We start from the raw sequence: 25,533 nt of genomic DNA on the forward strand, positions 1-25,533 counted from the left end.
GCGAGTCTTGGCAACTTTCTCATGAAATCATGGGGCCTCTACACAACCAACCAACGTTTTTGTCAGAAGCAAACCATGGATCATCACCTGAAATGCCCTGTAGCTCCACAATGCACCCCACAAGATTTGGCAATACAAACACCAGAAGCAGTGGCCTGTGCAGAATATTGGGAACAGACCATTTAGAAAGGGTAAATTGGATGCACAACAAAGACCACTAATGAATCCACCACTGAGAGGTCCACAGATACATGCCATTTCAAATACAGCAGCTTCCATAGATGCTATAGATTATAAAAATATAGGCCCTCTCCTTAATTTACATTTATCACTACATTATTACTGCCTTCTACAGGCTTCATTCAAAACTTTTTAATCAAATTTCTGTGAAGACTTATACTTGCCCTGCACATGTGTAATAAGAGGATAAAAATTTAGAGCAATGATTCTCAACTGAGGCACCTTGGGGTGCTGTGACGTTGAGGGTGCCATAAAATATTAGCATTGTTAGCTGTGGAAATACCTATACATGGTTCACTAGATTAAACCCAGACATTTCAAATAGAAATCCATGGTTTCAAAGATACTCTGACCTGTTGTGGTGTTTCTGTGGTCTCTGCAACAGAAAAATTGCTCTACTATTTTCCCATAGTCAAAAAACAAGAGAAGCTAAAAGCCAGCCTTTTCTGAGGGTGCCTCAGATCTAACGAGGGGTACTCTGAGTCTTAATGAAGAGTCTAATAAGGTTAAGAACCATTGATTCAGAGCCATATTTTATCCCATATATTATGAGGAATCTGTTTCTAAGTGTGACCCTACTTAGGTCCATGGCAAACTGTTAATGAATTTCCTTATGTGACACCCTTTCATTTTAGCCCTATAGGTAAGTTGCAATAAGTAGCAAGAAGGACCATGCACCCACCTTTAGCTTTAAACAGCTGTCAAGGACTGAAGCAATAGGATTGCATTACAATGTCTATTAAATGGTAGAGGATCCAGGCCTTAGAGTTCAAAGTGCACTTTTGATAGTTCTGACTAAAAACAACTGTATTTGTCTACCAGTCACAGCTGCTTACAGTACAGCACAGTCTCTGCTGCTGAGCAGATGCTCATGAGTGTTTCCCTTGATTTCAATGAAAATATTCATTTAAGTAACTGCAAACCAATGAGTGAAACACAGTCTCTTACCTGAAGGACTCAAATATTTCATTAGTGTTGGTACTGCAGAACCAATCTAAGAATGATCTTGCATCTTGATCCTGTGTCCTTATCAGCTGCCTGTGAGTTGTTGGACTGCTATTAATGTTCTGAGTGAAAAGAAACATTGGGCAAGCACTGAGGTAATATTATAGTTCTGCCATGATGGACATGTACACTACATAGAAACAATTCATAGACACTACACAGTATTTGTGCGTACTAAACATTTTAGTGAACATAATAAACCAGTGAGTCCAACTTGGTAGCTGCTGGTCCCAAAAGCCCCAATTCTGCAAATGCACTTTTAAAGCACGCAAGTCATCAGAATGAAGCAAATGGGATTACCTGAAGCTAACCACAGGATTACCTCAAATTAACCACCTTCAGGAGCCATGGGGTGCATGAAGCTAACCGCGGGAATATCACTTGGAAGATCAGGACACTCATTACTTTTAATCTTGAAAGACGTTCAGATATGATAATGACGACCAAACCAGAATAGGTAAGTGCAGATTTCAAAACGCTGCAAGTGTATTGCAAAATGTACAGCATTTATTCACATACAGACAAAAAGGCACAATTCTACTAAATATTTTAACAAAAAATACAGCTGTCTTCAACTAGGTTTTTATAAATACTTCAAAAAAGGGGGAAAATAAATACAGGATTGGGCCATGTAATATAAAATAGTCATCTCTACATATACTTTTTAATTTCTGATTCTATCTGTTTCTCTTCATGCACCTTTTTATTTTAGCTGAATGGACACCAAAGCTAGGCACATAGTGAAAAATCCTCTGTACAAGGTTTTACAAATGTAATGACATTTTTTTTCAAATTTTTAAAATAATTAATATTTGTACACATGACACGTATAACCCTTCATTTAGATTTGTGTTTATAACCTAACAAATGGCATTCCAGGCAACTTTACAAAAGTTTAACTAGCCTACATTTTGACGTAAAACACCAATTATTATCAAACAGATTTCTTGGTCAATCTGCACAAGGAAAGGTAAAGCTTAAAAAAAATATTAGCAAATGTTCCATACCAATAAAACACAAGGGATGGGTCTGAGTTGTCACTGCTGTACTTATGACTCCTTTCCTGCTGAGCACTAAGCATGGCATGAAACTTATACTTCTGTTCATACAGCAATTATCTTACCTTATAGCATTTTGCAATTAGGGGGATGGGAAAAAGCGCTTTTTTTGTTTTGTTTTGTTTTGTTTTTGGTTCAGCATATCTTGGAACATTAGAAAGCTTATTAACCTAAATGTGTGGGGAGCAAAACAGATAAGGCATTTTTTTTTTCTGCACAATGGTAGCATTCATAATAGTGCAAATGAATTGGGTACCTCTTTCAAAATGGTGTGAGGTTAAATGTTTACTTAGAATCAAATTTACTTTATTCTTTCTATGGCTTGACAAACAATTCCCTACATCACAAGCTCTTTACAGTAACTAACTTAGCCCTCATCTGGAAATGGTGCTATACTTGAAAGTGAAATCAACGGTGGAAATCAACTTCCCTCTTTTCCTTATGACCAGGAAAAAGGCTATGCTTTTTAATCAAATAAACTCTTATGATTTTTACTCACCCCGAGATTGAATACGTGTGTGACTTAGGTTCACTGTTACCTATCTGATATATGCAACGGTGAGTTAATCCACCCAAAATGAAGAGAATAATCTGGTTTCTCAGAAGCAGCAAGTTTTAACAAAATACACCTCTCCACCATACCAACATCTCCCCTTCCCAGGACTATCCTATTGTCAAAAAGTTAAGACTTACTTTAGCTTTAAAAAGTAAAAGGGGTAATAGGGATAAATTCTGTTGATGTGTTTAATTATTTGATACTTGCATAGCAAGACAGGACATCAATCCTTTTTGTGTCGAATCTTCTGGAAGACTTGAACTTAATGGCAGAGTTCTAATATTTCTTTATTTAAAATATCAAAATTCTTCCCCACCTAAGTGGAAAGAGGTGAACACTAAAATGCATTATGTAAAGGAATACTGATAGCAAAAGGTTGGGAGGAAAATGGGTGTTCTTCCATATGCCCATATTTCTGTAACACATTGCTGCTGCTTAAACTTTCTTTTATCTTGTTCATGCCTGACTTGCATCTATATGGAATTCCAAAAATCACAGGCTCCTATAACTAACCATTGTTATTATACATATGCACTCTACTCAGTGCAAGAACAAAACAGTCTCTTCAAGAACTGTTAATGTTATTATTGCTGATAGCTTACTCACTAGTTATTGCCATTTGCAACTATTCTTTTAAAAAAAGGTACGTAATCAGAACGTGAGCTCCCTCTTCCATCAAATCTAATCCAGAATAGAATGAAATTATTTTATTTTCTTGGTTGAATGTAAAGAGCTAATCACAAATGTATTGCCTTTTCATTTTATTATATTTAAAAATATATATTCCTATGTCCATTTTTAAAGTAACCTTTAGTGTCAGAAGCCTGGATTTCCCAATACAAACCATTAGTGCATAATTGGTTCTTTGGGAAATCCTGCTGACTAGTGCCTTAAAATTATCATTCCCACTTGAATTGTCATCATTTCAGGACACGTGATTAACGCTAAAGCTGCTTTGTGGATCGTTCCACAAGGTACATGAGGCCATAAACCTGTCCCTCTTCTCAGAACCGGATAAACTACTTTCAAGATGAAATCAGAACTGAAACAGAAACTACACCCGGTCAGAAAAGCTTGGAAGTTTTCTCCAGGCTCAATCTGAGTTTTCTCATACTGTTACGTTGCATCAGCAGGCAGCTACAGCTCTCAACTGTCCCTTCGTTCTTCTCCAGTACTCATGGTTAAAACTGACTACTTGCTGCGTGTACTTACATATGAACTCACTGGAGTTTTGGAAGGCTCAGAGCTGCCATATACACCCAATACAACAAAAACATTCTGCAAACAAATAGGATTTAAAGACTTATCACAGTCCAAGAAAAGTGACTATTTGTAATGGGTTTAGCAGTGCAGGATGGTTAAATAACCATATATGATTTAGGACACACTAGTTAAATTAAAAGCTTGTGCTTTTTTGGGAGGCAGGGAAGAGAAACAAAATCTTATCAGTGCTGTTCAGCTAAATAGGGACAGATGGAAACTACCCCCTTCCAAAGTGTTTAGTGAAATCTTTTAGTGTTTCATCACAGGCTCTATTTTAGTAGTGACGTCGTTTTCTCTGCTTCCTCAAGAAAATTACAAATAAGGTTCAAATTTCTCACAGAAATGGATGTGGAGAAGGGGACGAGACCAGTTTTAAGTGCATGTAAACAAATGTATACAGCTCAGGAATAACAGGTTATCAAATCGTCAGTCTGCAGTCATCTCTAAGAATTCCCCCTTCGTCCTCACACCAATAAATAATGTGGAGTTGGCTTGCAGGCAGTGACTCTACTGACCATGATGCTGACAATGTTTCTTACTGTCCAGTCAGGAGGCCAGGATGCTTCTCCTAATAATGTCTGTCCTCCTGCTGATAGTGCTGTTTGGACTAAGTCTTTGCTGTCTGCACTTTTTCTCAGCCACTTCAGTTTCTGAGTCACTCATTTCAGCATCGGGGACATACCCATCATTCTCGCTGTCCGTCTTTAGTTTGGTTTTCGCCCTGTCCTTAGGCGAAACTCTGCCCATGCCCAAGTACGGATAGTTAGAGTTCTGGCGGCAGGTCTCCTCCTGGATCTCTCCCTGCTGTTGTCTCTCCCCCTTCTTTGGAATTCGGAATCCGCCCCAGTTTTTCACCGGGCTCGTGGGCGTAGTAGGCACTTTAACTACAGTCTGGTTATAGTTTATTTTGATGAGGGATCCATTGCATTTAGGCACTATATCCCTCCGCGGGCCGGGTGCAGACCTACCACTGGCGTGGTTCACAGACCGTTTGTTTTCTGTCTGTCTCTGAGACAGTTCCGTGAGTCTCAGCGGCTTGTGGTTGTGTTTCGAAGGCTTTTCCTTCAGTTCCTCCTTTAGTACCTCGCAATGGGAACGATTGTCTCTTCTTTTCCTGTGGTCTGGCATAACTATCCCATTTTTCTGTTGTGCTGATACAATTCGTGCTTCTGTAAAGGTCTTTTCAAAATTTAAAAAGCTACCTGGATTGGAAACACCTTCCCTTTGGCTGGGGTGCTTGAGCAGGGATTTGCTGTCACTCCCAGAGCTATTCCTTATTCGGTCTCTCTTATGTGACTTTTTCAATGACTGACTCAGAGAAGTGCCCATTCGCTTCCTGAAGAAAGCAGAGTGCCATTTCAAATCTTCTATCTTGGGAGCATCGGGACCCAAAGGTGGACTGTTGAACAAAACCATGTTTTCCACTCGGGAGGAGGAGGAAGGCACACCTAAAATAACACAAAAATTATTTAAATTTAACCAAAACAAGTTATTACTCTCTGATAAACTTTGAGTTTGACATCCTTTATATCCTCTTGACTTTTACCCTTCCTGAGACTTATTCTGCAGTCTGACCAGAATTTGGTTCCAAAATCTACACAATGTGGCATGGTATATTCAGTGTTTTTGTTCAACATGCAGTAAGTATACCAGTCAAGCTTCAGTAATCCTTCTATCTTCTATCGTTCTAATTCTAGTCGGTTGCAATTTCCACACTATCCACAAACACATGAACTAAGACAGGGGTGGGTCAACCTGCAGCACACGTGCCACAAGTGATGTGGGGAGCCTCTATGTGTGGCACACAGCAGATCAGGGAGGAGACAGGCAGCACAGCAGCATATGGCAGGGAGCAGAAAGCAGAGTAGCTTTTGGGCAGGGGAAGGGATGGTACTGGCACTGGGGGAGGTACCAGGTTAATCTGTGGCATGCCTGCCAAAAAGGTTGGTCTCCGTTGAACTAAGATATTAAATTCCTTAGGAAAAAACCTAGATGGGGAAAAAAACTAACCAAGAATTTATGTTTTATTGTCCCAATTGATTATGACAGTACAATCTCTTCATCTGACTAATGCCTAACTCCTTTAACAATAATAGAATTCACCTTTTCAATGCAATTTTTTTTCTGGCATGAGAAGGGACAATGGTCAGTGAGGCATAAGTGAATAGGAATAGCTGTGATTTTTAAAAATCACTTTGTGGCACTTTTCTTCATGCCACTTCAGACCACTCTGTGGCTTACAGACTAATTCAGTTCCAGGCTATACCTATGAACTACATTAGAAGTAACGGGAACTTGCCTTTCCCTTGGCAACTCACAGCAGCATCCTTAGGTCCAACTCCCAAGTCCCTTCTAATGATATTTTACAAAGAGTTTAACAGGGAAGAGAAAAGGTTTCTGACAAGCTAGTGCAGGGTACTGGAATGCAATTTTCCTCTTACTACAGATATAAAATGTCAAGTTATAAAAAATATGAATACAAATCCATACAGAACGTTGTTACACTAACAAAACATGATATGCACGGAGCTAGAATTTTACTTTTGCAATCTAAGCCAAAGAATTTGGGAAATAATCCATAATCACTAAAGGGTAAACAACAAATAAAATTAAATGAAAATCTGTTTAAGAACTGTGGTGAGTTTTTTTGAACACATAGCTCATTTTCTTCTTAACTTCTTTAAAGGGACCTCATCCACTTGAAATCTACTCAATTTAAAGAAATAGGAATTTAAAGCATATGAAGTATTACATCCATGGCTGTGTCCATACTGACTTTATTTGCTGTTTTGGCAGCATATTTTCTTTGTATTTTTTTTAATGTTTTCTCTCCCCTGTTGTAAAAAAGACCAACATAAACACATCAGAATAAACTGCCTGTGCAGGGAAACAATGGGTCTGATGATGAAGAAAGCAATGTTGAAGGGACTAAATAAAAAACTAGATAAAATTAAGTCCCTGGGTTACAATGATTTAGTCCAACTTTTCTCAACCATTTTCACCCCACCACACACTTACCTAAATAAAAAAGCACTGCGGTATAGCGGATGCAGAGTGGGGGGTGGGGGGAGGAGAGGTGGTGCCACGCAACCAGCCAGACACCGACCGGGTGGGTGGAGGGGTGGGGTGCTGCACAGCCAGCCGGACACTGACGGGGAGGGGTGGCGCACAACCAGTCAGATGGCATTTTGGGCTGCAGCCACGCCTCCCTGCCTGGCTAGAGCCACACTCCCCATCTGTCTGTGTTCTCAGCAGCAGCAAGCAGGGGGGTGGCTCCATCCCAAAACCAGCGGCACACCTGGACATGCCTGACAGCACACAAGTGTGCCATGGCACACCAGTCAGGAAATGCTGATTTAGTCATATGGTTTCAGAGAAGATCATGGATTTCAGCATTAACAGCAATAGTACATCGTTTTTAAATACTCCTAAACCAATGAGCTTCACACTTGACACTTGTAGATCCAAAGAAGAGATTCTCCTTGTCAACTGAGTCCTTGACCTTTTTTTGACAGATGCGCCTATACCAGTGTAGGATATAATGACACCTGTGCACTACATCATGGGCCAAGGCCAAACAGCTGTTATTAGTAATAAGTATTTGTAGTGCCAAGGCATCTACCAAACTCTTTTGGACTTCACTGTGTTTGGGCACTATACTGATATAATGAGTAACAGTCCCTACCATTAAGCATGGAAAACATATTCATCATACCAATTTCAAAGAATTAGGAAGTAAGGTAAGGAGGAACAATTTTTCATCCCATTCTTTGCTTAGAGCCATACCATCCCTCATAGCTGATTAGTCCAGGCCCACTTCGTTATCTGTGTCTACAGCAATTCTAATGTGACCGTCTTTAAGAGTGTTGCCACCTGAATTTACATTTGAAGTTTTAGAACAGGGGCATCAAACTCACCCATGCCCTGGGCTGGAACAGGACCCTAGGACTCCTTATAAGCTGTATCCACAGGTCAAACTGCAACTATAGCAACAGCAGGACAAGCGGCAGCTGCAGTGGGGCTAGCAACTGAGGCAGCAGAGGAAAGAGCTGCAGGTCAAGCAGCTGCTTGTCACAGCATTTGTGGTGTAAGAAGCCACAAGGCATCAGGAGACTGGAGGCAAAGATAATTCAAACCAGGAGAAGAACCCAAGATCCATTATATTGTAAAGCAGGGGTGTTAAATATTTGGCTCATGGGCCAGATTGCCTGTGGAGCTGCTCCACCTTGCCTTTGGGCTACTGGCAGGCTAGAATATGTAGCAGTGGCAGTGGAAGAAGCCACAAGGCAACCAAAACCCAGACCCCACAGCACATGACCACCGCCCGCACACAAACAAGCAAGGCCAATGCCAACACACACCCACCAGCAGTCTCGCCTCTGACAACACAAACCCTACATATTCTAGCCTGCCAGTAGCCCAAAGGCAAGGTGGAGCAGCTCCACAGGCAATCTGGCCCATGAGCCAAATATTTAACACCCCTGCTTTACAATATAATGGATCTTGGGTTCTTCTCCTGGTTTGAATTATCTTTGCCTCCAGTCTCCTGATGCAAAGGGGACTGCATAAGAATGTAAGACAAATAAACCATTTCTCACTGCACTTCAGATTAGGCATTATATTCTGATTAAATCATTTGATGACTGTGCTCATTATTCTGTGCTAAGATGTAACAGTGAAACATACCTGAAACTCTTTCATGCTCCACAAGCTTTGCGTAGAAATTGAATATCTGTTCTTGCACTTTGCAAACAGACCTTTTAATCTTTTCCCTTCGGGTCACCATGTAAGTCAGATTACGAACCTAGAAAACACAAAATCATGCTATCATTGAGTTTTATAAAAGCTAAATTATTATGTTATTCACATGAGTTGCAAGTAAAAAGAAATAATAATTAGTAAAATCCCATTAAAAAAAGTTAAAGAGAACCAACCTGTGCATGCACAGGGATTTATTGTAAACACAAGATTGTTAACATTCTAACTATTTTTAATCAAACTTTTTAGATTCACAGTGTTAATAAACTTGGGTAAAGCCTAGCTGTCACAAAGGTACTTGGAAGCTTCAGACATGAATCCGTAGACCCAATCACTGGTAGAGTAATTTGTCAAAAACTTGGCAGGACTGTGAAAAGCCCACAATAAGGTAATAGCATAGCTATAAATACTCACATAATATATACAAAAAGCGAGAGAGACTGGAAATTCTCAGAAAAACCCAACTATAAATTGCTCCAAGCTGGCCTGAAGGATCAGAATGCAGGAACCAATTTGCTCCTTGTTCCCTGAGCCAGCAAGCTGTAGAGGCATTGTGTCGCTCAAGTGACCTCCCTAATGTTCAGGGAAGCACTGAAACATGCCTGCATAGAGGAAGGACATCAACATTAGGTCCTTGATGTTGTGGGGTACAAATAAAGTGAAAAGTGAGGGTTTGTTGAGGACCTTCCCTCCAAACTCCTCTACTCAATTATTAAAATAAACTTGCAAATGATGCTTTATGGCTTGCAGGACCAAAATTTGGAGAACTAAGGTACTATATGTTGTCTTTCACGAGTCTTCCACATGGGTCAATAGTAAATGCATTAGATTTGTGTATGCTACCCCATGACAGATGTAGCACAAATATAAATATGATTCATCACAGATTTGGAAGGGACCTTCAGGAGTCATCTAAGTCCAAACCCCTGCACAGATACACAGGTTCCCTCTTCCCAAACTATTCCAGGCAGATGATACCTATGCAGCTCTTCTTAAAAACCTCCAAAGAAGATTCCAGAAATGCCCAAAGCAGCTTGTTCCCCTACCATTCGGTTTTTAGTCAGAAAGATTTTCCTGAGAATTTATCTAAATCTGCTCTGCTGTAAATTTAAATTTGCTTTGGTAGTTCATGTCCTGCCCTCTATGGCAAAAAAAATCCATCTTATTTCAGACAGCCTTCATGTCTCCCCTTCTCTCCAAACTAAACACACCTGAATCTTTCAACCTTTCTTTATATAACTTCGCCGCTGGCTTCTAGATTCTCTCCAGTTTCTCTACATCCATCTTATTATGCCCAAAACTGGACACAATTATTACAGATAAAATCCAACCCACACTGAATGAAGTAGCACTGTCAAGTCCCATCTCTTACCTACATTAGCTGTTATGCACCCAAAACCATATTTACTTTTTTCTGTGATATTATCACATTGCTCACGCAGATTGAGCTTTTGATACACCATAACCCTCAGATCTTTCCCGGCAGTTTTACTTTCCCTTATTCTCTATTTGTTTTACGTTCCAATGGGCAACTTTTTAAACTGGTCTTTGTTGAACTGCATTTTGCTCCCCACAATTCTGTTCCACAATGTATCAAGATTCTTTGACTCCTAACCCTGCTCGCAAAAGAGTTGGCAACTCCTTCCAATTCTGTGTTACCTGCTAATCTGACAGGCATACCACCCACTGTTGCATCCAAATGATTAGTAAAAGCATGTCTGAAGTATTAACAAGAACAGAACCCTGTGAAACCTCACTCAAGGCCTCCTGCCTATCCAAACCTGTCTGATATATTGACAGGTATTCTGTTTGCAGTTATTCATGCAGTTGTGCATCCACGCATACTGGCAATCCTATCTAGCTCGCATTCCTCCACTCAAGAAAATGTTGTGTAACTGTGTAATAAACTCTACTGAAATAAAGGTATATTCTGTTAAAACTCATTCCTGTTACTCACTGGTTTGGTATGATTTGTTCGTAACAAATCCAGGCTAACTTCTTGTGATCACCTCTTCCTCTTCCAAGATTTTACAAACTGACCGTTTTGTATGAAATTCCATGCGACTGGGAGAAAAGCTCATTAGAAAACAATGTCTCCTATAACAAGGTTAGTTAATTTCCTGCATAATACTACTTTAAAAATGTTTTCTGCTGTTGGGATTTTTTAAGGCACAGATTTGTCATGAACAGGGTTCGTTATAATGAGGTTGTACTGTAAACTGTCTCTAGGAATTTATCAGATATTCACATCAGGCTAACTAGTCTCCAAATCCTTGGGTCCTCCTTTTCTTTCCTTTTAAAAATGGACACAGTATTAGCCTTTCCCCAGTCTACTCAACTTTGCCTCTCATCTAAGCTTTTGCAAACATTGGCAAGATTTCTTCAATTAGTTCTACAATTCGCCTTGGGTTTGTTGACTTAAATTCATTCAAAGTTGTCAAAAGTTCTCTGAAGGCCACTATCTTTATGATTTCCAGCCCTTCCCCTTCCATATTTTTATTAACATTTGCAGATGTCAGTAGTGAAGACTGATGCAAAATAGTCATTGAGCAGTTCTACCTTCTTTCATTAATGACTCACCTTTTCCACTGGGCAGCAAGCTCAAAGCACTCAGTGTCTCTGATTTAGCTTTCTAAATATCTGTAGAACCTGGTCTTTGACGTCTAATATTTTTTATCTTTGTTTTCTCGATTTTGCTCCTACATATTTATGTTAATCCCTTATATTCCTACTAAGAGCAAACCCTACCTTCCATTTCTTGTATACATCTCTTTGGCTTTCTGGCTTACACACTGGCCTTTTACAGTTCTTTCTATCTTTCCGTTGTGTTAAAGTGACTTGTTGGTAAGGCTCCAATTTCTGTCTCAATGGAACAGCCAGCCCTCCTTTTCCATTGTCTATCTGTGGGAGTTTACCTATTATTTTTCCAAGTCAACTGGAATCTGAACTTTTAAAGTCTACTGTCCATTCTCTGCTAGGCTCAGGCCTTTCCTTAGGATAATTAATTCTATGTTTATGATTTCTTCCTCCCACATTTCCAAGCACCACCATATTTGCAAGCAGATCATCCCTACTGGGGATGCTGCAGGGATTAAAATTGTAACCAAATTATTTATTGTTCATCAGCCTCTGTATTGCTTGATTGATTGACTGATTGATTGATTTACAGAAAATCACATTTCTAACTTCACAGAATTTGTTCTTTGTTTCTCTTTATTTTATTCTTATTGATTTGGACCACATGAAAAGTTAGCATCACAGCTGACATCCCAGACACACTGTCCAGCATGTCCTCTTTCTGTACATTCAAATGTATTCTTTTTGAGATGACAAGTTTAACTGATAAAGACAGCTGTGTTGAGGTAGCACACTTAGATTTCTCTGTGGCTTTAGACTCAGTATAACACAACATACCTTTCTAAAAATATCAATATTGTAACAGATGTATATGGCCCATAATGAACTGAAACTGGCTAACTGACTGATCTCCAAATACAATTGTTAACCGAAAATTATCAATACATATGGTTGTTTTGAGTAAGGACTCACAGGAACAAATCATCATCCAATGCCAATCAGAACTTTTATAAGTAATCTATTAGAAAATAAGTATAATCATTTTCTTAGGCCTGTAGCTTTTAAGAAAACGGACATTATAGAAAATCTGGTCTGCTCTCCTGTATAACACAGGTCATAGCATTTTATTCACTCACATAGCAGATAGCAGAAAGATTCAAGCACCAGCAAGTCATCTATAAAGATCTGTCTTCCCTTGGCAAGCTTGGCATAAGTATAAATTTTAATACAACTAAATCAAGGATGTAGATCACAGAACTAGGAAGGTTGACTATTTCCTGGAAAACAGTGACTCTAAAAAAAACAAAAAACAAACAAAAAAAAAAAACAACTTGTGGTCCTTCTGGATAATGAGCTGAATATGAACTAATACTGTGATGCTGAAAATAGAAAACTAATATTAAATTTAGGCTGTAAACAGACAGCTCATCTGAGGCAGTCTTAATTGCGTCAAGATTTTGATGCAGCTCAAAACAGTTGAGTGCCACAGCCCTTTACATACACAGCCCTTCCAAGCTGTATTGCTGTTTCTCTGCCAGGAGGTGGCCTGAGAGAGCCCAAAGCTTGTCCATGGAATGAACGGCAATTAAGTTAAAGAGCTGCAATTAACTTACAGACACAAAATGTCCCAGAAAAGTGTTATCATTTTATCCAGCACACTTCACAGCTTTTTGAAGCGAGATAATGGATACGAACATATATAGGAACCCGGCACAAAAAGCTTTTCAGGAGGGTCCGTTTACAGCCTTAGAGGTATAAACAATGGAAGTATCACCTCAAAGTAGCAATATAGTGATATTACCTCCATGTACATCATCTTCTAGACCACCCGCTTGTATAACGTGCCCTGTTTTGAGGTCCACATGTTTAAAAAAGCTGTTGAGAAACTGGAGAAGGTGCAGTAACAAGACATAAGAAAAACCTGATGTCTAGAGAACTCAGAGGGAGTTTCAAGGACCTCAACTTACTAAGCTCAACAAAGAGAAGGTTAGGAGACTTGCACATGGTCTGTAAGTACTTATATAAATTTAAGATTTCTGATGCTGCACACAACTTTAATTTTGTGGAAAGAAAATACAGCAAGAGCCACTGGCTGAAAGTTAAAGCTAGAAAGAAGACAGGAGTTAAAATTAGGTACAAATGTTTTCCAGTAAGAGTAATTAGTGTTTGGAAGCATTTATGAAGGGATGTGGTGGCTACTCCCATGTTTAAATCAAGCCTGAGTATCTTTCTATAAGACACTCTAGTTCAACCACAAGTCAATACACATGATTCAAAAACTATTTTTCAGGTTATGTGGCCTGTATTATAACAAGAGGCCAGGCTAGGTGATCCATCCCAGCTTTAAAATCTATAAATCTCTCTACTGACTAATCCAGGAGAAAAACACTGAATTCAAGTCCTTGTTAGGCTAGATGTATTAAGGATAAAATACTGAATCAATGCCCTTAAATTTTAGTAGTCAAAACCCAGTTCTGTAGAATACCATGTGTTTGAATACCAAACATACCCCAGTGAACAGCTAATGTCAGACTGCAAAGAGTGTCAATAGAAAAAACAAGCAGCCTCAAGTCAAAGATACAGCAAAAGTTTGTCTGAAAGACATGACACATGAAAAGAGTTAATGGCTTCCAATTTTGAAAATATAATGCTGCCCAAAAGCCACCAGTGTCATCAATAAACAGTGCAACCAGCAATATAACTGTCCAGAAACATCAGGATGCATACTGAATGCCAGGACCTGTTATTTCTGTGGGTGACCTGTTCTGCTCTATTAAATTTCAATGCAGTCCACAGAGTCCTGGTAGCCTGACAATGTAATCCTGGCTTGGGACAAAGTTTAAAGGTCCTATGTGATGGTAAAGACTAAGGATATTTATTACCAGTGAACATATTCATTAGGTTAGGATCTTAACACCGTCCTCCTTGTAAGTGTAGGCACTGCAGTGACTTACCCTTTCCAGGTCCTGCCGGAGATGTGTGAAGAGCTGTAGCCTCCTGAACAGAACATCCTGCTCCCGCTTGGCCAGATTATCCTCTTCATCTTTCTTTGGGGTTATCAAGGGCTTGTTGAAATTTGCTTTTCTCTTGAGCTTCCAGTACTGGTACATAAACTCCACAGACTCCTCGGGCAACCGCAGGACCGTGGCCACTTCCAAGAAGTCAACAAATGTGTAGAATTCATCCTCTAGCTGCTGGAGCTTCTGCTTGCGGATGCTGACCCTGTGGGCCTCCTCCTGGTTTGTCTCAATGCTGTGAAAGGGTTCCAGGCGGGTAGGAGGAGAGCTGTCCAGTATCCCATTCTCATTCTCCTGGCTGGTGCTTTCACTGAAGTTTTCATCCTCTGGTTTCTTGGTGGAGCTGTGCTTGGGGCAGTAGGACTTGAACTTGACTTCATCATTCTCCGCCAGGATGGTCTTCATCTCCAAGCCACGGTCAAATGCACAGGTGACATGAAAAGCTGTCCGGCAGTTTTTCACTGAACACTATGGAAAAGTTAAAAAAAAATGCATTCATTAGAAATAAAAAGCCACACATCATACAAAAATACCAATGCAGCCAGGACTCTTGGGATCAATGCTGTAGCAAAGCAGCTTTGCTACAGCTTGTAACCTTACTGGATCTTTGCTTCTAAGATGTGTACTTTTTCTCTCTTTTAATTAGGTTTACAATTTAATGCTTTCCATTCAGGCAACAATCAAGTGGCCTAGAGGGACATGAGTGATTAACTCCTCCCAGTTCTATCATGCTATTCAATAACCAGAAAATTCTCACAAGGACTTTCCTTGTGGTGAGTGCAGCTAGTCACTTAAAGCAGTACTGTCAGAAGCAAAATGATCCCCACTTTAGCTGTGCCAGCACTAGAGAGAGAGAGAAAGAGAAACAGAGAGAGAGGGGGAAAAACCCAGTGGCTCTGAGCCAGTCTGATACTTTAATTAAAGTCTCTCCCAGCACCTGGAACTGTGCAATCCAAATGGCAAGAGCTGGGTGGGAGTCTTCTCTTTTATCATCAGCTTACAGTGTCACATTTTAAATTACTAACAATCCCACTACACTGACTATTGCCTTTAGTTCACATGAGGAACAAAACTTAAATTTGCGGCTTTTGTCATTTTCTAAGACTTCTGCCCTGCAGTGAACCCAGCCATCATGGAGTGATGGGCACTAGTTCAACCAATTTAGCACTTCATTTTAACCATAAATAACTTTCTTTAGTGAAGTGCTGTCATGGCCATAACCAGCCATAAACTGAGAGTAATATTTAAAAAAATCCCCTATTGATTCACACCCGTGTCCCCAATGAAAAGAAATAAATTAAAAGAGGAAATTAATGTCACTGATATTAACTATGACTGGACGCAACTATACTTAACCCAAGTGATCTAACCTTAAAGAGAAATGCACTGAGCCAGGATATTTATACAGTGCTTTGTAAGGAAGCCAAATATCTTTCTGCTCTGGGTTTTCCTGCTCAGGTTGACTCAGCAGCCAGATGTCACATTAATGTACACTGGAGTTTAAAACTACAGAGGTTTCAGATACATTTTCTTTAATAAAATCAATACATAAAAGAATACAAAAATGGTCAAACCGGCTTTGCCTTTTCCCTTCCTCCAAAGAAATGCTTTGCTGACAAACAGCACCAGCAGCCCAGTTGAATTTAAATTATGCTAAAGAAATAATTTTTGCTGTGGGTTCCAGGTCTCTATCACCTCTGATAATTAGCTTGCAGTGTGGATAATGTTTTATTGAGGAGAGAGGAAACCTTGTCTCATCGGAAGGAAATCTGCTGAACTTGGAAGAAAAAGCAGTCTCGTTTTTCCCAGCTTGCTGCAGCTGCTTTCTGCCCATCCCTATGCACACATCCAGCTGCTCGATTTTTAAATCACTGTGAACATCTCATAACATAAAACATCTCTGGAGAGACTGCCTCACTCCCTCAACTCATCTAGTTGATATTATTACCGATTTTATTATAGCAACTCTGTAAAATACTGTTTCTCCCAGCTGTATAAGTCTAATAGCACAAATGTATGTATTTACAAGCCATCAAAAATTCCTTCATTCACAATCCTCATAATACAAATACCCTACAATATTCCTGGGCAGTGTCACACACAGCTAGGATCAAGAGTATTGCCCCAAATGACGTTTAAAAAATGCCTAAAGTGACAACCATAACCTGCATATTCCCCCCATGTGACTGAATCTTTTTTCAGAAGTGTATAAAAATAAATAAATATTCTGACGATGAAGCTGCAAAATTACCTGAAAATAAGTATCAGGAAGACACACTAGTTTGATCACTCCATTATGTAAAAGCTGCCATGAGGACAACCCTATCTGCAAGAACCTTTTAGTGAAGTTTGTTAAAGTGTTGTGGAGAGATTCCTTTTCTCAGTATGTATGGATTAGTAGGCTAGTATGTATTATTACATTATATTTCACTGGAACTTCTGCTGAACTGCTGTTTTACAACTCTTTCTGGCAACCCCAGTCACATGACTCAACACACAATGGGACAAGGGAAAGGGTGGCACAATCCAGCGATCTGAACAAAGGGCTATAAGCTAGGGATGTTTCTCACCCAATCCCAGCATTAGCACCAATACCCATTCTGGCCTTTGGCAATATGCCACACAACAAGAGTTCAGTTTCCTCAGTTTCCTTATTTGTAAAATGGAGATAGTAATGTTTTCCTACCTACATCAAAGGGATTCTGCGATAGCCGATTTGTTAAAGAATATAAAAGGCTTTGAAGATACAAAGCACTATGTAAATGTTAAATTCTACTATTCTGGTACTAGTACTTCTGTGCCCACAATCGACTCAGCTACCCTTACTTTTTCCAGCAAAACAAATACATCACTTGTTTCAGAATGCATCAAACACACCTCTAGCTCTGCTCTCTCAGTAATTTCAGTGGGTCCTGAATCCAAGATGTAAATCCAAGATTTGGATCTAGGTAATGTATACTATGTTAAATTCCTCCCAAAGTTAACTCTCATTAAAAATAATAAGATCTATTAGCAACTTGCATTTCAAAGAACTTTATAGATCTGATAACTATAGCCTACAAACAATAAATAACCTGGCCTGTTTCTAAAATGCAAATATTTCCGGACAGATTAAACCAGTGTTTAACAGCACACAGCCACATAGTGCATTTTATAATAAGAAGTGAAGAATCCATATCCTATTGAAAGTTTGGGGGAAACTGAGAAAGTATGCAATGACACAAATTGGATGTTGGCCAAGAATGCAATTTGTTGGTATGAAACAGGATACTGATGTTCGTCCTTTGCTGCTAGATACAGAGTCAAAAGATAAATTCTTTACCGCATGGAGATCTACTTATTTTTAAGTATGTGAAAGCCTCTGGGGTGCGTGAAATCTCTGGGGCCAGGAAATTACAACAGCCACAATCCCTAAGCCTCAGAGGTGCATGGGGTGCCCCCATGGCTGGGAACCCCTCAAGTGGGGAGGGATCATGCATTAGATCCTATTGTGCCTTTAAGTGAATGTGTAAAAGGGCTCTCAAAATAAGAGAGCTAGTGTTTGACACCTCCACAGTGCAGATGTCACTAACTACATAAGGAGGGGCACAGCCACACGCAGACGTTTCAGTTGTGCAGGACACAGATAGTACATGCAGCTGGTTATCTAACTTTCCCATGTGCCTTTGACAAGGTGCCTTTACCACAAAGGTGCCTACAGGTGGATTTTTTGGCATCTGTTCGAACATTTTACCCAAGGCAAATTAGTGACTCATGCAAATTAGCAAATAAAGAAACAAATGCCATTTAAAAGGCAAAGAGAACACAGCACAAAATGTTTGGTTTTTTTTCAATAACTTGACAAGTACGGCCATTTCACATTTGGTAGTTGTACTGTGTGAAAATTAGGAACCTTTAGAATTTCAAACTTCACTATCATCTGCTATTAAAACTTTCCTGGGAAATAGAAACCAACATTTTTGGGTGTTAACTATGGGAAGTGCTAATTAATGAAACAGTAAATCAGGGAAATTCTGCAGTTTTGTGTAAACTACATACACACGCACGTATGTGCACATGCATGACACATATGCATATTCCTTACCTGTATGCACGCTCCCATCTTCTCATTGCAGAGGCTGCACACTAATGCCCATCGACTGCTGGGAATATGAGAGATCTTTGTTATGGGCTCCATTTTTTCTGGGCTGCCAATACTCACCTGAAAAAAGGTTTTTGGGGAACAATGAATGTTAAGCAGTAAAAGCAAACCTTTCCATGAGGAATCTCTCACTGCCTGGTGACGAAGCCAAATTCATATGTTCCAGATTCTTCAGTTTACAGAGAGCAGAAAGTCTAGTTTTTAAACAATTTTTTCACCAATAAAAGTGAAATAGCTATAAAGTGAACTTCATCACCTCAAAATGATTTTAGAGAATGTGGATATAAATGTTAACAACCTTAACTCCTGAAGGCTCCAAGCTGCCTACCACTCTCTTATTCAATTTCTACAGTTCAGTTTACTAGTTAAAACACTACTCACTAAGTTAGCTTTCCTAGCAGTACACCTTTTTTAGGCCTATAAACCATTTGTATTGCAGTTGGCCATACTAATGTAATGAATTCTCTCTCATAAATCGTGTACAGTCCTGGCAGACTCAAAGTCCCCTGTGTCTGACTGCAAATAAATATTTCTCTGTTTTATCTTTTGCTCCTGTCTACTGCCTGACAGGAAATACTCTGGGGACATTACAGTCATCACAGCAACGCATATCAGATGGGGTGTGTTGGAGCAGACATGGTTTTCCTCAAGACTGCTCCAATCCTGAATATGGGGGCTACACATTCACATTAAAGCTGGTTAGAAACCAGCTATAGAATTGTTACACATTTTTAAGCACTAACTTTATAGCTGGTTGGGCCTTTTTATAGATGGGCAGTCACTTGTATCGTGTGATAATTACTTTGCACACGTCACTGGTCTACATTTATTACAGGATTAACCAGTTAATTACTTAACATACATAACATGTGGCAGGGGCCTAGGTATATCAGGTGAATCAAGACCTACCTCTGGTATCCACAGAGCACAGCTAACATGGACCCACTTAGTTCCACTTCGAGTTGGCTTCATAGCTCCACCTTTCTTGGGACACAGTAAACACTTTGGCTGAACACCAAGCGCGCAGGTCCGGCACAGCCAGCTGCCTTCTGGCACCTTCAGGATTCCATAACATGCCTGCACTCACATTTACACAGAAGGGAAAGGAAAAAGGAGGAAAGGGAACCACAATGAGAACATTATCTTTTTATTAACTGATCTATCTCCAGTCTTTTGCAAGCATCAAGGACTCCATCTAACAATATTAACTTAAATTCATGTAGAACCTTCCACAATTTTATAACATGAATTGAAGAAGACTATATTAAGCAACTCAAACACAGCAGGAGGAGTTCAGACAGACAGCTACATGAGCCATCAGCTATCTAAGCTAGAGCTTGGCCAGGTTGTCTAAGCTGAAAAGTACTAGGAGCACTTCAAAGACCACAAGTGAAAAGACCTTGGATTTTCATCTCACTCAAAAGCCGAGACACTGAAATAAAACGTGTCTCTGCCTGCCCTAAGGCAGATGTTCAATACTTATTCAAAGGGGAGAGTATGGCCTATTAAATAACAAACATTACTTCCTGCAGAAAAATGGCAGTCTCTTAATGCAGGCCTCTGACCAAACCGCTGACACTTCTGACCCTTTGGAGCTTGTAAGATTTGATCTGCTCACATATCAAGGTAGAAAAGCTACAGGCTTATCAAGGGGCCAATTTGCAATTCTCATTTCAGGCCACTCTGCAGGATAAGCAACATTCCACAGCACCGCAGATAAGGGCACATTTCTTTACCACGCATGCAAATGCCTTTATATAACCCTTAACCCAAGCAACAACAACAACAAAAAAAACCAGAAGAAGAAAAACAAAAAAGGCTGCTCTTTGCTTATCAAACATTACGGCTGCCCAAGCACTAAATGACCAAGCAAACATTCTAAGTCTTGGGAACAGACCCACAGCAATGTCTCTTCCACCATGAAGCAACCAAAGAACCAGATATATTTTTAAAAATGCATTTATGCCTCTTCCATGTCAAAAGGACTTGTTTAATTTGCACCAGAAGCTGTCACATCATGCTGTCTTGTCCACTTAATGGGTGTCATCAGGTTCCTTATTAAGATAAAGCTATTGTAGGAAACCTGCCTGTTTTCCTACCTGTTGGGTATTTTTCACATTTCCCCTTTTTTATTTATTAATCAAACTACTTAACATTGCAAATATACTGTCCCTTCTCCCCCCACAAAGGAAAGTGGGGGATTTCTTTGCAGTTCATGGCTTTCATATGAAAAGTGAATGGGTAAATTAAAAAAAAGTCATGCATCTCTGCAGAACAAAGCATTTGGGGAAAATTTTTAGAAGTTGTAGGGAGCAGTGTCAGTGAGAAGAAAGCAACCATTTATCCACAGAAAACAATCAGCAGGAGGTTGTCAGATATGCAGCCCCCATACTTTTTTTACATCTTACATCCTCTGGTCGATTGGTTTTCCTGTTACAATTTAGCTCTCAGTATGTGACTGACATATTTAAGCTAACCCAGTCTTTCATTATGGTCTTTCAAAATATTGCCCATATGGAAAATATTTGCCTTTGGCATAATTAATAAAAATTAATGTCACTCTGGGAAGGAATGTGTCCTGTTATCATTGAACTTGTTTTACCAAGAAGAGTTTAGATACATTTCTGCAATAAGGTTCCACTTCCCTCCTACTCCTAGCACAAAAGCTGCCCAGAAAGTTTTGCTCCACGGGCATACCTGGTGTACACAGATATTGCATTTGTCACAAAACACCATTTCATTGCCATCCTCTCCATCTGGGGACTGGCAAACATCACAGACGACATCCTCATCATACTCGATCCCAAGCCCTTCTTCAGTCTCAATAGCATGGTTCATGTTGTCATAGCATCTCTGTTCAAATTCCTCCATGACTCTTTCCATAGTGTACTCATCCAGTTCAGGCATCCCTGGGAAATGAATCCAACACAAGGGATTAATTTTTAATAGCATACAACACCTGCTTCCTCTAATCAGTGGCTCCTCAATTCTTCGGATAATTTCTAACATATAAAATAAACTGTGGTTTTGAGCTCACCACGGTAAATATGGCAAAAAATGTCAAAAACCCTGGAGCTTTAAAGTAATGGAAATGTTCTCACTTAAAAGAACTTTTGAAATTGTAGGGAAAGCTGAGTTTTCACAATTGCTCCTATTTCTCTAGCTTATTGCTCCTGATCTCACTTTTCCTCCTTGTTGTACAACATTATCTAAAAGTGTTTGTTTCAACTTTGCAACATCAACCATATCAGGAAACGTTGACTCTTGAGAGTGATTCTAGGGTCAAAGCACTCACAAACAAGCAAAGAGCATTCTGTCAAAATGATGACAACAGTCAAATACAAAATGTACCATGTGCAACCCAATCAACAACCTGAACCAGACAAAATAGTATTTTATTGGTAGTGGGACATTTTTATGATGCCTGATCCGAACTAGAATCCCTAGCCAAGAAACAAGTAGTACCAAGACACAAATATTCCAAAAAATATCAGAAGCTCAGCACTAAATACAGCACCCAAATGTCAGATTTTGCACCATTTTGCAGGGCCAGAAATGCTTTCAAGTTGGTGATGCAACTATTTCTACACAACCTCCTTACACTGAAACCAGTAATGTATTTGCTACCCCAACGCAATCCTTCTCCCATTCCAATGCTAGTTTAATGTAAGCACTTCCAATCTGAGGTATTCTTGGAAGTCTGCAACAAATGTACATTTTGGAAAAAAAGACCGTTGACAATAATTGATGCTTACTGTGAGATACTGAACAATTGGCAGCTACCTGACAGTCATATTAAGGAGCCAATCGTCTCCTCAACTCTCAGTGTCAATCACTCAGCCATGGGCTGAGATGCTTCAAAAGAAGGTGAAAAAAGAATTACTCATTCCCCCAGATCATAGATTTACAGTATAAATGCCAGTGTATACTCCAGCCAAATAACTTCCCACACCACAGGAAATGGACTGAAGAAAGTTTGTTGCAGTACATGCCCTGCCTGGTTCAGCCCACCCCTTCTCTCAACTGAAGAGCCAGAGGGTAACCACACAGAAAGTATCCCAAATTCTGCTTCCCCCTCAACACTTTTATAATGTTCTCTGTACCCTTGGAGCAAAAGAGATTTTGCCCCAGTGACAAAGGAGGAGGTGATGGACTGAAAGATGAGTTAGCACAGCATGTCGTTAAAAAGCAATTTAACACTGGCACTCAATTCAACTGTAAACTGTTATATCACCTACAAGACATGCTTAGTTACCTGGAATTTTCTACACAAATTGGTCTATATTGTGATTAAATGGTAATTAAGTTTAGAAATGTTAAGGATTTTTTTTTAAGTTTTATCATTTACGTTTGCTCTTTAGGAAAAAGAATATGCATTCTAAATACCAAAAAGCATTCCAGAGAGTGCCATAGTTAACCAAAGGAATTCGCAACTGCAGGTGGGCATCAAATAAATCCTACAGCTGAAGATTAAAAAGCAGCTTAGGTTTCTTTTTTTTACTGGCCATAAATAATATCCATAGAAATTAAAATCTGATAAGCGTACTCAAACATCATATATCAGGGTCCTGCATACACTGTCGGCTGGGGAACATACGGTAACTTCCCTCCTGTATAACTGCATGTGTACAGATTTATAGCAAATAAACTACTATGCACTAGCAGATCAGTCACAAAAATCTATAATAAGAGAATGTTAAGCATCTAAGTAGAACCTGTCGAATCCAGACAGTTCAGTATTAAGGACGAGACTCTGACTTTAAAGGTTCCTGTCTAGGTATTCCATGCTACTTTAAATCACAGAAGACCAAAATGCATCCCAAGTTTTATCAGTGTGGCTCCACTTAAGTTATAATGGCATTACAAAGAGCTAAATCTGGCCCTAAGTATTTAAGGAAATCTGTAGGAGCTGAGTGCCTAAGACACAGATCTTCCAACAAATGGAATTAATGTCATGCTGTACTTTATGTACAGTACTGTAATCTATGCTACAATGTCAACAGCTCTCTTCCTTCCCTGTCGAAAAAGGGCAGGAGAGAAAGGTGGAGAGAATGCCTGATTCTCAGACTGTCTACTCTCTTCTTACAGTTTATTTAAATAAAGCTGAATGGTTTTTAAAAATCAGCCTGAAATGTAACTTCAAGCTAAAGTCACATCTTTGGTCTTCCAAATTCATCTCTGAGATTTGGGAAAAATGACCCAGGGTGAGCTGATGGTTTTGTTTGTTGTGTGTGTGTGTGTTGTTGTTTTTTCCAGTAGAAACTTTTAAATGTATATTTGATTTATAAACCTCTTCCTGGCTTGCCAAATCCCTGGGCCATGTCCAGGTAAACCCATAAAACTAACAACTCTAACCCAAATGAGGGAACTGTCACAAAGTAAGACTTGACAGTATTATCTGTGCCTTCCAATAGCTCCAAACCTACTCCGTCTGGCATAATATTTTTTCCCCACATGTAAACGTTGCGGTCAAAACTCTGTCCTGACTTACGTACATCGTGTCCTGAACAATATCCCAATGAAATCCACAAGGTGCTTCCACTTATTCCCTTCTCAAACACACCACCCCTCCTCAGGGGAACAGAACTCTCAGACTCAGGATGACAAACCATTTTTTTCCTGTTTGGAAACTAAGGACATAGTAGAAGTGTTTGGGAGGTTTTCAAATGAATCACCAAGCTCATTCTTTACTGTGTCACTCACTGAGCAACCTCAGTGGGGCTTCTGTTTCTGAACCTCCCAAATACTTGTTTCTATTTCATTCCTGGCATAAAAATAGATACAGCTACCTAAAAGATGTAGGGGAAACAGGAACAAAACAAACGAATGGGTGGATGAACAGACTCACTACTTGAACAGCCAACTCTGATGTTCTCTAAGGAGCTAAATGATGACAGAAAATGCTCTGTGAGAATTCATATAGAGGGGTGCGAGGGGCAGAAAGTAAAATCTTAGGACCAAAATCTCATCTGGCCTAAAAAGTTACAAATCTACTGACCTTAAAGGGAGCTTCAGGCCTGACATTCATACCAGGTGTGGTGTGTGGCAACCATGTCACCCTGAGAGTAAGGGCTGGTGTTTTTTAAAAGTAAAATCACAAATAATTACATCCTAATGTATACATGTAAAAACTGCTCCCTTCAGTCTTAGCACCCACAAGCCTTCATAACCTCCTGTTTTAAACACAGTGGTGTGTTTAACATGGATAACAAGATGACTGAGGGCTTTTCTCACCCATCTCTTTAAATTCTTCGTTGGCCAGTTCCAACCACGCTACATCCACATCATTAAGGTCATAGCGACATACGCTGTCCGCTAAAGTTCGGATGTCAACGTAACCCAACTCAGGAGGCTCAGAACCCGATGAAAGGATGTATTTCCGGGGGCGTGTAAATGTGACTGCTTTTGTCTCGGACACAACCCTGAAAAGGGAGTAAAAAAAAAAAAGGCATTACTTACCACAGGTCATAAATTACCTAGTTCTATATTGGGAAATCTCAATCCTGCTGAGTGATTAGTACCTAGAGTTTTCAAAAAGCCACCTCCTTATTCCAGGTGGCTAAATATCCCCACTAATCTTCTAGAACTTACTTTGTACAAAGCTGCAGGGAAGAAAGATGGGTACATATAACAAAATGTGATACATACACATATATTTTCAAAAGTAACCTTCAGTGCCACCAAAAAAGGTAACACTTTTTGAAATTCAAATTCATTAAGGAGACAGACTTCAAGGATTACCAATATGCAGGAGGACACAGCATCTCTCAATTACACTGCATAGTTTTGACCAACATTCCTCTTGAACCCCATTTAATTTCTGAAGTTAACTATAATTTTCACCTCTGTGACATCTTAAAGGCCTTGATAATACATAAAATACATCCAATACATGCCAATGGCACTTTATCGTGCATC

At 39.6% G+C, this 25,533-nt stretch overlaps 1 protein-coding gene across 5 annotated transcripts in view; it reads right to left on the reverse strand.

Annotated features, from left to right (window-relative positions):
* Positions 1 to 1,730: 1,730 nt before the first annotated feature.
* Positions 1,731 to 25,533, reverse strand: part of JADE1 (jade family PHD finger 1) — an 81,936-nt gene continuing 58,133 nt past the window's right edge. For 4 of the 5 annotated variants that reach the window (XM_019533984.1, XM_019533985.1, XM_019533986.1 and 1 more), the window contains 7 exons: positions 24,850 to 25,037; positions 21,313 to 21,524; positions 19,525 to 19,692; positions 18,559 to 18,675; positions 14,412 to 14,942; positions 8,809 to 8,926; positions 1,731 to 5,570 (listed from right to left, as the gene is read on the reverse strand). In XM_019533984.1, coding sequence (XP_019389529.1) covers positions 4,669 to 5,570; positions 8,809 to 8,926; positions 14,412 to 14,942; positions 18,559 to 18,675; positions 19,525 to 19,692; positions 21,313 to 21,524; positions 24,850 to 25,037 — 2,236 coding nt within the window. In that variant the 3' untranslated portion in view covers positions 1,731 to 4,668. Of the gene's footprint in view, positions 5,571 to 8,808; positions 8,927 to 9,294; positions 9,483 to 14,411; positions 14,943 to 18,558; positions 18,676 to 19,524; positions 19,693 to 21,312; positions 21,525 to 24,849; positions 25,038 to 25,533 lie in introns of those variants that run through there. The other variant, XR_002100877.1, reaches the window with a different exon arrangement.

This window comes from Crocodylus porosus, unplaced genomic scaffold (assembly GCF_001723895.1).
Source record: "Crocodylus porosus isolate Cpor-Errol unplaced genomic scaffold, CroPor_comp1, whole genome shotgun sequence".
In the NCBI taxonomy this organism is placed as follows: Eukaryota; Metazoa; Chordata; order Crocodylia; family Crocodylidae; genus Crocodylus; species Crocodylus porosus.